Source organism: Cryptotermes secundus, unplaced genomic scaffold (genome assembly GCF_002891405.2).
Source record: "Cryptotermes secundus unplaced genomic scaffold, Csec_1.0 scaffold618, whole genome shotgun sequence".
Lineage (NCBI taxonomy): Eukaryota > Metazoa > Arthropoda > Insecta > Blattodea > Kalotermitidae > Cryptotermes > Cryptotermes secundus.
In genome coordinates this window covers 228,459-242,698 of record NW_019734973.1, presented here as the reverse complement: position 1 = coordinate 242,698, position 14,240 = coordinate 228,459, and the positions used below count along the sequence as shown (strand labels likewise).

The 14,240-nt window shown below is 41.0% G+C and overlaps 1 protein-coding gene across 4 annotated transcripts in view; it reads left to right on the top strand.

Annotated features, from left to right (window-relative positions):
• The first annotated feature begins 1,032 nt into the window (after positions 1 to 1,032).
• LOC111869120 (sorting nexin-29) overlaps positions 1,033 to 14,240 on the top strand; it is a 40,271-nt gene continuing 27,063 nt past the window's right edge. The window contains exons 1-3 of one of the 4 annotated variants that reach the window (XM_023860342.2): positions 1,033 to 1,192; positions 2,021 to 2,268; positions 9,574 to 9,638. In XM_023860342.2, the coding sequence (XP_023716110.1) occupies positions 1,154 to 1,192; positions 2,021 to 2,268; positions 9,574 to 9,638 (352 nt within the window). In that variant the 5' untranslated portion in view covers positions 1,033 to 1,153. Of the gene's footprint in view, positions 1,193 to 1,497; positions 2,269 to 9,573; positions 9,639 to 14,240 lie in introns of those variants that run through there. The other 3 variants (XM_023860340.2, XM_023860343.2, XM_033753292.1) reach the window with 3 other exon arrangements.

The window sequence follows — 14,240 nt, the reverse complement described above, 5'->3', positions numbered from 1 at the left end:
TCATTTCCTTGTTATTATCAACATCTACTTCATTGATATCTGTCTGGTTTATAGATTATTTTGAACACGTTAATTTTGATTTTCCTGTAGTAGCACTATAAAATCTTTAGTTCTAATTTTAAAATCCTTTAAAATTTTCTCTAAATTTTAAATTTAAAATTGTTAGGGTTACTCGCCCTATGTCTAAAGTGCTGCAGCGACTAGTTCTTGTTTCCACACTGTACAGGTGTTATTCTGTGTATTCTTCCTGTGTGCGTGCCGCTGCAGCACTTTAGACATAGGGCGAGTAACCCTAATAGCCGAAACATGTAGTGTAAAAGAGAGCAAGATCAAGGACATATAATATATATTGTTTGCACTTGGGACGGAGTTTGTATCATTTATCGTGTAGAGTGCAACAGGATGCTTAAATAAAATACTACATAACAGGAATATTCGTCAGTGACCAGAGCAGGGTGGAGGCGGGGTTGAATACCTCCACCGTAATCCTGCGAGTCGTAGGAGGCGACGAAAATGGAAGTCTCAAATCTGAGACAGGAAAATATGGTCGCAAGTCCCAAGGGACTTAGACCCAAGAAAGAATACACTGGCAAGGGCCAGCAGCATATACAAAAGACAGACCCGTCCTCTCGTCAGAGAGGGCGCCCCACAGAAGCAAAACCGTAATTGTCAAACTGTAATAATTAGTATCTGGTCATGAGCCCCAGATGGGGCTCGACACCAAGACTCACTCACTGATTGACTGACCGTCAGTCGCAATGTGACTTTGACTTTGACCAGAGTAACCAAACCAGTCAGTTCCAATCTAGCAGTCGCCGAGTTGGCTTGTATCGAGTGCATGGCAGTGACTACAGCAGAAGTATTTGTGAAACTGTAGATGCAGTGTAAGATTTGAGGCTTTCACGGCGGTGACTATGAAGAAAGCAGTCTTCTGGGATTTGGCACATATACATATACACCACATATACACGGTGCCAAATCCCAGAAGACTGCTTTCTTTGTAGATGCAGTGGTTGCAAAATTGTGAATTGTATAAGTGTAAGAGCGAATGTGCGATAAATTCGCTAGATCCAAGACGGCGTGAAGTTATGTCTCGTAACATACACCCAACTCGTGACAATACTCCGGATTATTGGAATTTTGTGTATTGTTTATGGTCTGTATTGTAGAAACTAGGAAACACCGTGTTTCGGTAAGTAGGAGGGGAGACACCAATTCTGTTGAGTCCCACACAAAGAGCTAACCTCAATCACTGGTCCTTACAAACATCGTCCTAGCAGTCCTAGCGGTCCTAGCCGTGGTACATTTATGTTGGTATCCTTGCTAATGTGCCGATAGTGACCAATAGTGACCATAGTGATCGACTCTAGTTGACAAAAATTTGGAACGTCATGGCGACGTTTTTGTCAGACAGCAGCGCACTCTGCAGGGAAGGATACATACGAAAACCTCTGAACTATTGGTACCAGTGATTTGTTTGTACTCTTACCCAACAACTTTAATAATCCGTGGTACTCACTTCGTTAAATCGGCTAAATCGTTGGTGTATAATCTACGTTGATATTTTGCGAACAGTGAGCGGATGACAAAAGTAGGAGGAAGGAGGAGTAGGAGAAGTGGCAGGAATGAAAGTCAGATGAAATGTTTGCGGGTAGGAAAGCGTAATTGTGTAGTAGGTGCGCTAAGGTATAAATACATTTAAATGGTACGTCGTGTACATAAACGGAAGAATAGAGTGTATACGTACAATATATTGTTAAAGTTTTTTTTTCCTCTGTCAAGGTGACAGTTGAAAGTAAAGTAACATTATGTCATAGATCATACTACAGCATCTAAGAGATTTATGGCAGCAGAAAGAAATGCATTTTCTGTTTTGTAAATTTTAACTCGTTGCATGGAACTAAGTAGTTTATTCAATAAAGTTGTGCTTATTTGTAGAAACTGGAAGTGCATATATATATATTTTATTGTGGAAATACAGAGCACAAATGTTACGTACAACGACGAATCTGTGTTATAGACTTTTACAATGATGTCAGCTGTGGTGCCAGGTGCACCACCTGATTCTGCAAGAGCAGAGGAACGTCAGAGATTGCTGACAGAACTTTTAGAGGCCGTAAAGCAGTGCCAGATTCGATTTGGGGGGCGTGCAGAACTTGCAACTGAAAGTCATCCACGTGTAGCAATACTCTGCAGTCGAATAGAAGCAGCATTGTGCCATGGCCTTCGAAGCAGGCCACTTCTACCAAAGAACAACTCAGCTTTCAGGTATAAGTAGCTTGAGAACTTATGCAAAAACTACCTCATTGTAGCAGACCTTCAGCATTTGCAGAATATCATGGTGTTTTCAGTAGTAAATTTAACAAACTGAAAAGTGGGGTTGATTCAGTGTGCATCTGTTCTGCTCATACATGACACACTGAAGGTTAAGCTATATTACATTATTAAAGTTCACATGAGCTAAAACTGCTGTCAATTCTATCACCTCTTTTCCTCCTTGTACCTTAATTCTCTTCATTTTCCGTTCATGTATGGATGAACCTTGGTTTTTCTGTTTTACTCCCACTCTTCACATGGGAAGCAGGTCTAGTACAGACTCTGAAAGACGTGAATGAAGTGCAGTAGCTTGCTTAATGGGGCCTAATGGTAGATAGACACCTTGTTTCATGATGTGGATTCCCATCAGACAAATTCTTAATTAAGTTAGAACCTAAAAGTCACATAGATTATACTGGACAGGTTGATATAGGGATAATGCTCTGTACTTGTATTTGGGAGGCACATGGTCTGAATCTTGACCAGGACACTGGTTATTCTGACTGATGCTTTTTGTGATTTTTCTCGACCCATCCAGGCAAATGATGGGATGGTATCTCAATGAAGCCATGACCACTTCCTTCCAAATCCTTTCCAATTCATCATTGACCCATCATCCTACCATCCAGGGCTTTATAGTATTGATACTGAAAGCATCATTAAATAACCGATATAGGACATATATATATATAGTTGTGTTTTCTTTGTTATAATGCCTTTTCAAAATGGGTCTGTTAGCCAGTTCTAGTTTGAATAGGTAACCCTTCAAGTAATTTTGTCCCGTTACTTCCCTCAACTTGTTTCTGTTCAGTGTTAATAGTTCCATATTTCTTTTAGCATAGTATTCCCGAAGGAAATCCAGTGCATAATTTTTTCCAGTGTGTTGACTGTCGCTGTTCCTAGTATGTTATGTTATGCATATGTTTCCTAACTTGTTATATGTAAAGTTTTGCTATGGCAAAAGACAATCATAGTCTGATGACATCTTAGATGTAATGGATCATAAACTGGAATAAAGTTGTGTGATTGTTATGCTTTAATGACTAGAGGTCACAAACTTGGCTTAATTTTCAATGTGTATTATATACACTGTGTAATCTAATCAAGGCATATAATTGATAACTCTGTGAAAATACTGTCATTCCACCCTATTGAGTCCATTAGAGTTGACTCCTATGGGCCATTCTGCTTATTAACCCAGGGTCAGTATAATCTTGCTTCATATCAAGTGCGAGTAATTGTAAATTGACATGCTGACATACATCAAAATGATAGTTGGTGAATAACGAGACTATCATTTTGATGTAGTGATTGGCAATACAGTGGAACCTCGCTTAACGAGCACCTCTCATAACGAGTAATTCGCATAATGAGCAAAACAAGTTGTAAAAAAATGACTCGCATAACGAGCGACGAGAGGGGAAGTCCTGGATTGTGTGCTTGCTACATAAGTGTGTGTGTGTCTGTGTTTAGCACTCGTTCCGCTAGCATCAGTTTCACTTGTGATCACACATTTTTCCAAACTTGTGTTCAGACATATTATTTGTGATTTTTTTTTTGTGCAAAGTTTAATAATCCTTGCAAAAATGTCCCTGAAGATAAAGCCGCAAAAAGACAGCCATAAGAGAATAAAAATAACTGTAGAAATGAAACATAAAATCATTGAAAAGCGAGGACGATGTGTGAGCGTGGCTGATCTAGCACGCACATGCAATCGGTCTACATCAACGATTTGCACGATTAGGAGTTGCATTGTGTTTCACAGCAAGAAGTTGTGGAGGAGAGTTTGTCAGAAGAGGAGGAGGAGGTAACAGCAAAGCAACAATCTTCTGGCGCAATAAGAGAAATGCTGAAAGCATGGGAAACTGTTGCATCATACATTGAGAAGCATCACCCTAATAAGGCAGTGGCTATGCACGCTACAAATTTATTTAATGATAATGCTATGTCGCATTTTCACCAAATTTTGAAGCTTTGGCAAAAACAAATGTCTCAAGACAGCTTTCTAATAAAAAAGAATTAGATATCTATCATAAATAATAAACTAATTATTTCGATTTTTTATCTTTTCTGCAAATCGAATTTGCATTCCAGGTCAGTTCATTCTGCATAGAAGAAAAGATGAAGATGATTCACGCTCTTTAACCATGTATATATAATTTTCTTTGAATAAACGTTATACATAAAAATTTTTTTAGTACTTTTTTTTTGGCATGGAACTCATTATCGTATTTTACATTAATTTATATAGAAAAATTGTTTTGCTTAACTAGTGTTTCGTGTTACGAGCAAGATTCTGGACCGAATTATGCTCGTTAAGCGAGGTTCCACTGTACTCCTTTAATCTTCCAAACCTATTGATTGAATGGTTAACATGCTTTCTTTGTATTTGGGAGATAGTGTGTTAGATTCTTGATCCAGTGGCCAGCTGCCGTGACTAGGATGACAACTGCCTTCCAAATCCTTGTCAGTCCATTATTTAAAATCCTCTCATTAATTATTATACTTGTATAACCTGTTCAGTTTAGAACACTTCATTCTGTGAACTAAGATTCAAATCTTCCTGTGTTCAATAAGCCCTGAATTTGAACCTGTGTCTGTAGCCATTTATCCTGACTAGTGTTCAATGAAGTTTTTTCCTTTGGATTTGAGATTCTTGTGGCTGTGACACTGAACCTTGCACCTAGCATCTTCAGACCACTGAAGAGAGACTTCTAAGAAAAGTGCTCCTGATGTGACAAAGAGGTGAAAGCTGAGATGCACAGTTGGCATAAAACATTGAACCTTGAGCAGTAACCGCATTGAGAAATATATTGTTATGCATGACTCTCTGTTCTTTTGGACATTGTGTCAAAAGTAATGGGCGTATAGAACACTTGCAGGTGTTACTTATTGAACACCCTTCATATAAGCCTGTCTTTCATCATTAATAAGACAACTAGACTAGAAATATATATACTGTGACCATAGCTTGCATGTGAAATCTTATCTTTCATGTGCCATAGATACTGGATTATTCCTTGAGATAAAGAGTTTTAATTTGTTCTACAAGTAAATGGAACCAATATGGTCAGTATGCTTTAGTGGATTTCAGAATTTCTGCTGGTGGCCTGTTGACTCTCTGTTGGTGTGAGGCATGGAAATGCGTTTAGTTTGCAGTTGCCTACCAATGGGCAATGTTAACATTAAAATGTCACATTTCCCTCTCCTTAAGGCTGCTTGTCTCTAGTAGCTTGTAGGCCTATTGGCATTTCTTTTTTTCTGAGGGACATGCCTGTCACATCTGTGATCGGTCTCGCAAATGGCATTTCATCGTCCTGCTGTGGTTTTCCAACTGCTTCCTCCTCAAGGGTGTTCGTCCCAAGCTGTTCATCTGTAACGTGCTAGCCTGTCCAGGTGCACTGCCATCTTCCTTGTTCTCGGAGGTCGCTGAAACCTGAACACCACATCCTTGATTTGGTTGACTATTCTATAGAGGCCTTCCCATGATGGTTCAAGTTTGTGTTACTTCCCTTTGGTGTGGGTTGTGCCATATGGCCACACTTTGTCACCCTTTTTGTACCCATGCAGTTGGACGGCCGGTCGTAGCGAGGTTTCTTTCGGGCACTGGCAAGCGTCATATGTTGATAGGCATAATTGGGGATGCTGTGTAACCAATCCACGAGATCTACCTCATGGTCAGTGGCAGGTCGCTTCTTGTTTGGGGGTGCCCCATATAGCAGACCGCAGGGCAGGCAGAGTTCTTGCTCCAGCACTAGGTTAGCTGAGGTGAAGACCATGGTGTTGTCGGTGGATTCCTTGTAGGCAATGAGAGAGATACCTTTGTCTGATGTTGCCCAGGGTCTTGTTGACAGCCAGGTATCCTCCTGATGGTCCACCAGGGAGTTTGGCCTGTATGTATTTCACTGTACTCCAAGGGAGGACAATTTGAGCTATTTTATATTGTCCTTCGTAGTCCAGTGGCGCTCCAGTATGCCATCCCTTGCTGCAAGGGACTTCCAGTGGACCCAGTAGCCCTTGTACATGGGGCTACGTTCAGCACTGTATTTTTATTCCGGACATTTTCCAGCCTCTGTTTCCTCTAGAATTGTTCCTACATCTTGAACATTCAGCTGCTTCATTCTTAGGGCAGCTGGGTCCTGTCTGCGGCTACAGCCGCAATAGCTCTCACCTGCTTCACTTCTGCCTGCGCCTCGATTTTTTGAGAGTGAGTTCATTTTTCTCGGCATGGCCTTCAGGAAAGATAATGAACACTGTACTTCCGGTCCTGACGATGTTTGGAGGTGAATTTGCATTTTTGGAGGCTATTCAGCGTGCTATCTGTTTATCTAGGTTCGTGAAGCTTATGAGCCAGGTGAATGCGGAGTTGTCTGTACGCAGTCGTAACTTATGTCCGTAGAGGAGAAAGGTCCAGTTGTCCCTGTAACAGGCTGTGGAGGGCCCGGTTGCTAATTGTCGAGGCTCCCACATTTTTTCTAGACAGTGGGATTGTTAGGCTTATGCGCCAAAGGCCTTTACCCCTAGGAAGAATCCTGTTACTCATTTCTGTTAGAGACTGAGCTGATTCCAAGGCCATCATGCGGCTGAAATGATTAGGCCAATTGAAAACTCCAGTTATATCAGAAATCGAACCCGCGACCTTCTGGCTTGTAGCATGATGCCTCAACCAAATACTAAAATGTTCCAGTGACCTCACGATGGCTAGTAGTTTCTGCCGGGTGATGCGGTACTTTCTTTCTGCCTTGTTTAGCGTCTTACTGTATTATGCTATTACTCGCTCATGGTCGCCATGTGCTTGCAACAGTACTCATCCAATATCGACATTACTTGCGTCTATGTCGACGATAAATTTCTCACATGGTTGCGGGTGAACAAGGATGGATGTTCTACAGAAGGCCTCCTTCAGTGATGGGAAGGTGGCCTCTACTACTGGGGACCACACAAATGCTGGTTTGACCTCTGTAAGTCTACTCTGCTGATTCGCAGGGGGTCGCGCATTCCCGTATGATCTTTAGTTCCCTGTGGACCTTGATCATACCTTTTGGCGACACAGGGTGACGTAGGTACTGCGGCTCCTTCTGAAAAAGTGGAACTTTTCCGGGTTGAGCTTAAGGTGGGCCTCTTGAAATCGTTGGAACACCTTCCATAGGTTTCGCAGGTGTTCCTCAGACGTGTGGCCAATCACGATCATGTTCAGGTATACGCGGCACGACTCATGAGATCCCCTAAGATCCAGTGTCCTCAATCCTAGGCGAGGAAACAATTATTCCTTATAACATCAGCTTCCTGTAGTCTACCCAGAACAGCAGTTCTCTGTTCTTCTGGGCAAAGATGACGGGAGATAACCAGTGGCTGTTCTGCTCTTCAGTAACCTGATGCTCTTGCGTGATCTTGAACATCTTGCCCACTTCTGCTTCTTTTGTGTCTTCGTATTCTGATTAGTGCCTTTCGTCATTTAAGTTTAGTCTGGCATCCTAAATTACATCCTGTGACTGGGACGGTCTTTTGAGCCACGGGTGTCTCAGCATTTAGTGAGATCACCAGCCTGACTAGTGTGCAATATATCAGGGCGATCTTTTTGTGAATGTCTGGGCACCACAGGTAGCGTCTGTGTGTTTGATGGGCATCTCCTGCTGGTAACAGACCAGGGTCCTGGCTGTGTAGAGTCTTTCTGCGGTGTGAGTCTTCGGACTGTGTTCTGTGAGACAATTTTCCGCTCCAAGAAGGCTCTTGAGTTGAACCATAACTCCATCACATCGTGCCCATATCACGTGGTCACCACAAGACAGGACGACTGGGGATCCGTCTGGGGTCTCCATAGTAATACTTCTTCCTTTGAGAGTCATAGCATGTGGTGCCCAAGTTCATGAATGCATTAGTGGTGAGTAGGATATCAGGTCCTATGATATGTTTATCCGTGATCTACACAACAAACTCCAAAATATGCATGTGGCTCTGTCCCAAGGTTAGTTCCACTAAGGCCTCCCCAGAACCCATTCGCAGTAAGTAGCATCGGCTCGGCTTCCTTTTGGGACATCCTTTGGCGTTGTTTAGCCTGGCACTTGCCACAGACTCCGGTGTCAGTGGTTGCGATGCATGATTTATTCCAAATCCATTGCTTCGCGAGCTGACTATTGTCAGCCCTCTCAGCTGTTATGTTGAACGTGGGATTGGGGCGGGAATGGGGACATCAGCGTCTCCCGTTTTTCATTATATCCCGCTCGTTTTCCGAGGGTCGGTGGTCTCTTCGCATTGACTCCCTTGTTTTCCGAGTTTCGTTTATGCCTTCTCGTCAACTTCCAGTTGCTTCTTGAGCGCCTGTCATCCTCGGCGGCTCCGAGTTGTACCTCCAGAGCTTGTCATCTTCATCTGATTATTGGGAACATCCACTTTGATGATGGCGCGTGCTTCCACAGCGCCATGACATGAGCTGTCGTTAATCTTTCCATTCTGTTGTGGGGGAATGGTTCTTCCATATGTTCCTGAATGTCGTGTGCCGGACCTTGAGAGACGTTCGGTCTGCTGTATCGGCTGACTCATTGAGGGCTTCACTGAGTGTCTGCTCGCTTGTCAAGAGTGGCTGTCGTCATGTTTTTCTTCTCTTAACATGTCTGCTAATGCGCGGCCGGTTTAATTAGTGATATTATGTTTGGGTAGATCGACATGGGCACAGTATGCCAAGTAGTCTCTGATGGCAGAAAACTCCTGGATGTCAAAGTGTCTACTATTAATTATATTAGAAGAAACTCTGGCTCATAATGCCTGTGACTGTAATGGATCTGAGGTATGCACCAAAAGAAATCAGCATATCTGTTGAAAACTACTAATGAAGTACACATTTTCAGATGTTAGTGACTAGACACAGGGTTTGGATAAATATAAATTATTTTCACTTGTATTTTTATGGGTATTCACCATGTAAATATTGTTTTCGACAGAAGTTGTAGATCTTAATGTGGTCATATATTTCATGTTATGTACTAATTTCGTTTTATGATGAGGCATTTTTATAAATTTGACAACTTTTAGTGTAGATAGGCTTTGATGAATGTTCTAGGAGTATTCAGACATCAGCGTAGAAAACTGTTTTTTAATTGAAGATAAGGTGAAAATGTTATGTAGCGAAACATGATAGAACTTCCCTGTGCTTGACACTTCATACTGCATGCAGTATCTGCCAGACCTTGCTGCCTGAACCATATGCCATGTTATCACTGCACACCCTTTATTTGAGTGTGTTATGTTTCATTCTCACAGGCAAGTGACAGAGATTGTATCTAGCAGTCTGCACTTGGGCCGGGGTGCAACACAAGAGCATCAAGGTATGTAATATAATGCCAGCAACAGTTTATGAAGCACAACAGTCCAGTGAGATGGTTATATGGATGAGCAAGATATATCTCCTATAATTGTACTTTGTGAATTATTGTTAAATTTGTACCACACATTTAAATGCAAATTTTATGGTACAGTTAGACTTGTATTATGGCACAATCTTTGACTTTGGAGAAGGCTGCATGTTAACTTTTGTAAGCTGAACTGTTTGGAAAGTTTAAAGCAATCATAAAAATTTATAATTTTTAAAGAATGAATATTTATTTACTTATTGTCTTTGTATGAGTCTGTATATGCCCATGGAAGCCAATTTCAGTGTCATTTTGCATCACTTTCAGACATGACAACAGTTATGTGCATGCTGTCAGTTATGAATATCCTACCGTTGAATGGTAAATGGAAGTACTCATCCAAAGCTTCATTAAGATTACAGTCTACAGAGATGTGACACTGCATATCTTGGTTTATAATTGTCAACATTTTGGAGAAACCATCATCAGGGGGCAGTTCTGCCATTGAAGTTGTAAGCGGCAGATCCAGCCAAATGTTAGTACCTGCCAAATGACAAATAGTCACATATCAGAAGACTGTTCTTAATATTCACTGCTGTGTGAACTTCAAAGAGCTTCATGTTTGTCAAATTGTAGTGAGATGTGTATGATCTGCCAACTTTGTTGATGACATAGGGAAAATTACTTCTTGTGATATTCCAAGCAAATTTAATCCAGTTTTGAAGATCTGTGGGGTGAAATAATCAGAGAGTTACATATGTCTTGTTTGTCAGGATAATATGAATTTTGTGTAATATTGAATGTTTAAGCATTTTATGCACATCATGTGTGAAGATATGAACAGGGCAAGCACTATGAATTGTGAAATGAGAGATACCAACAAAACTTTGGTTATTAAACCCGAGGAAGAGATAGCTTGGGAGACTAGCTATAGGTGGAAGAATAATATTGAATTGTATTTTACATAGACGTGAATTGGTTTCATCTGGCTCAGAATAGAATCCACTGATGATCTTTCTGAACACATTGGCAAAACTTCACATTCCAGAAATGCAAGGAATTTTTTTTGTCAGCTGAATAACTGTTAACTGTTAAAGAAGAACCCGCACCATGAAGTTGCTTATTGTAGCAAGACAAATCTCTTATCATATAATTTATGACTATGTATACTGTTTAGTTAGTAAAATCAAAGGGTACGCTATTCTCATATTCATTGCATGGACATAGATGTCAAAATAAAAACAAGAAGGAATAGTGGACAGATCCTCTGTTTCTCCCTGTAATTTCCAGACCAGTTGAGGCAGCTGTCACAGCTGTATGTCATGTGTTCAGTTCCCATGAAAAAGAAGTAAGACCTCAGTGTATGCACCCATCAGTGCACCATTGTTTTTATTTCAGCATGTCAAAAGTGTTTTCCTGTGATGTGCTTGATCAGTTACTTACAGAGGGATCAGGCTGAATAGTTGATTGGCAATATATTCCTCTCAGTCTTCAGGGCAGTTGCTGGTGGCTTTTTGGGATGCACAGGGTATCCTTCTTCAGTTCCTGGATCAGGAGACAGTGGTGAAGGAAAACACTCTTGATATGATAAGGTGTACAGCCCAGGTATTTAGAGGTGACAGTTCAGGAAAAGCTGCGCAATGGATGGGCAGGTCCATTCGTGAAAGTTGAGGGGTGTTGTGATTAGTCATTTGTTTGTTATCAGTGCGAGCAGACGTCTCAAGTACAGTTAAAAGCATTCTTCCTTGTACAGTTAAGGTAAAAAGTTTTGACTCTTGGAGTCATATTTGAGTGTATTATTCTCTATTTACTGTATTAATATTTTATTTTATTGGTTGATTTTCTTTTTTGTTTATTTATATTTGTACATTTTTTCTATCTCCTTTAACATGCCACCTTTCATTCATTCATCAGTAATCTGTCAGACGACAGGTCCACAATCTCTTCCAAAACAGTTCCTCCACTTAATGCGATCTTCTGTTTTTGGAAAGAGACTATCCAGGAAAAGTGATAATGTGGTAGTTTTTCCATTTGCTTTCCACATCGCAGTACAGCAGCCATTCAAACCACTCTGGTCACTCCTGTTGCTATACGAACTTGAACCATCTCGAGCATCATTTGTTCTGTGCTTCAAGTCGCTACTGATGACGCTGCTTCCGGCATCAGTTTTTGGTGTCTCTCTTCGTCTGATGCCTACCCTTTGACCTGTCCAGCAAGGGAGGCCCTGCCAGTAGCTACGCTGCCGCTGGTATAGCTCTCAGGGTCCTTAGCATACTCAAACCCCCTCACCACGATAAGGCGGAGACACCAACGAGGGGGAACATGCCACCTACACGAAGTAAATTGAGTGGAAAAGTGTTGCATTCACAATCAAGAGAAATTGTTAGTAATTGGCTGGGCCAACAATTACGGTGAAGAACATAGGAGTGGAAGCAGCAAAGGCAACAGGTGTATCGGAAAGTAGTTTCAGAAGAATAATAAGAGAAACAAAAAATACCGAATCTGGGGCTTCCACTTCCTTTTCAGCACCCCATAAAGAAAGACCTACGAAATCTCCACTAGATGATATCTATGCGGACATTGCCAGAATAGACCTGTGTAATACGTAAATAAACTCTTCATGTATATAAGAGTGAAAAGTGTATAATAGTGTATAGTGCATAATAGTCTGCCATTCAGCACTTAAAACTTAACATCGGATGTGTGAACATCATCGAGACTAAACCAGCAACACTATTCAACACAGTGAGGCAAGAAATTATTTCCTTTTGAGAATGCCTGTACTGCATTCCTCTCCACACTTGTCAGCATGCTGGAGCTCTCCCCGCCACTACCAATACTTCTCCTACTGTGCGTTGGAGGACTTTCACTTTTAAATACCTGGGCTATACTGGTGGGTGTAATCACTGAGCCGTATTTCTTCTCTGTAGGAGTGGAGTAGGGAGTGTATCATTAGGACAATCCTATTGCCATGTGTATTAGTGACAATAGTTGGGGTTTGGATTGGTGAATACATTTATTGAACACTCACAGGTCATAACTTCAAATAACTATAACAGCCTCTCAGGTTTACACACTCTAAAGATTACTGTATGTACAGCACACAAAATAAAGTGTTCTATATCTGCTTTCACTAGTCGTTGCTGGGCAACAGTTCTCAGCAATGGCTGTTCCTCTACAAAGTTTTCAGTATGAGTTTCCTGGTAACAAATCTTAGCTGGTTGACACTCAACTACTGAACTCTGAACTCTCTTACGAATGAATGAATGAATGAACGAACTATGAAGTAACTGAACAGAGCTACTGAACTGTCCTCTGAATTCTCTCACTACTGACAAATGAAAATGAAGAATTAGTTCTTGGTTCTCCTTTCTGCTCCGACTGTCTTACGAAAGAATCCGTTATCAAAGTCATAGTTATGTTATGACCAACGGTCAGTCAGCCAGTCTGTCTTGGAAAAAAGCATGTTCTGGGGCTTAAGACCAGATCTTTATTACTGTCAGACAATTGCAGGCCTCTTGGTGTGGGGCGCTCTGTCTGACAAGAGGATGGGTCTGTCTTTTGCCAGAGTCACAGTCAGCAGTAATAAGTCTGTTGTCAGTATGTACAATTTACATTTTACATGTTATTAAATGTATGTATATACAACATATACAAGGCCTATGTCAGTCCAGACTCAGTACAGCAGATCAAGCCCTATCATTAGTAGCTCCTGCTACAACGGCAGTCTAGTCGCTTGAATGGTTGTACTTGTCTGCTACCAAGTTTAAGCCTGTTATATGAATCCATTCTTGTCTGCACGGCTGCTTATATTGTCTCTAGTCTCCATAGAAGATGTTGGTTGCTATTTTGTATCTGTGAAAACCTTTGTTGGTTCTGCTTACACAGAAAACATATTCTGTACCAGGTTGGTCTCCATGAATCCGCATCTGCGTAGAAACGTGTCAGTGTCGTATCTGTTGCTGCAGATATGTGCCTAGCAAGTCATCATCTAGCAATGGACTATTTCAGGCATCATGTCACAGTATCATATGTTTTGATAATTATGCAAAGAAATATATATTTTTTCCATTATCCCTTGTTCTGGTGGACATATGTCAGTTATAAATATGAGACTTTGAATTGCTGAGTTTCTGGACTTTGTTCTTCATTGATTTTCTTCTGCGTTGGTGTTCATGGTTGTTGGTTTGGTTTGGTTTATTGCATTTATTTTCCAGTTCCTTTTCTGTCTTAGTTTCAGGTCCTCATAAGCCTTTCCATAATTTTTATTGTAAATTTTCCTGTTATGTCTCATTGACAAAACCTGATCTCAGGTGCATATTTGGATGCAGTTGTACTGACAGTGATTGAGGTTAGTTCTTTGTAGTGGACAGAGTAGGTTGCTCCTACTTGAGGACAGAAACAAATACAGTTTCCAGAATGCTGTGTTCTTTAAAATACTAAAGGATGGACAAAGTCCAGATCTCACTGATCATGGGTGCTTGTACCATAGTCAGAAAATATCTGAACAGGCTTAATATAAGATTCCCATGGATGTTATTTGTTGAACACACTTCATACAACACTTTGATAAAAATA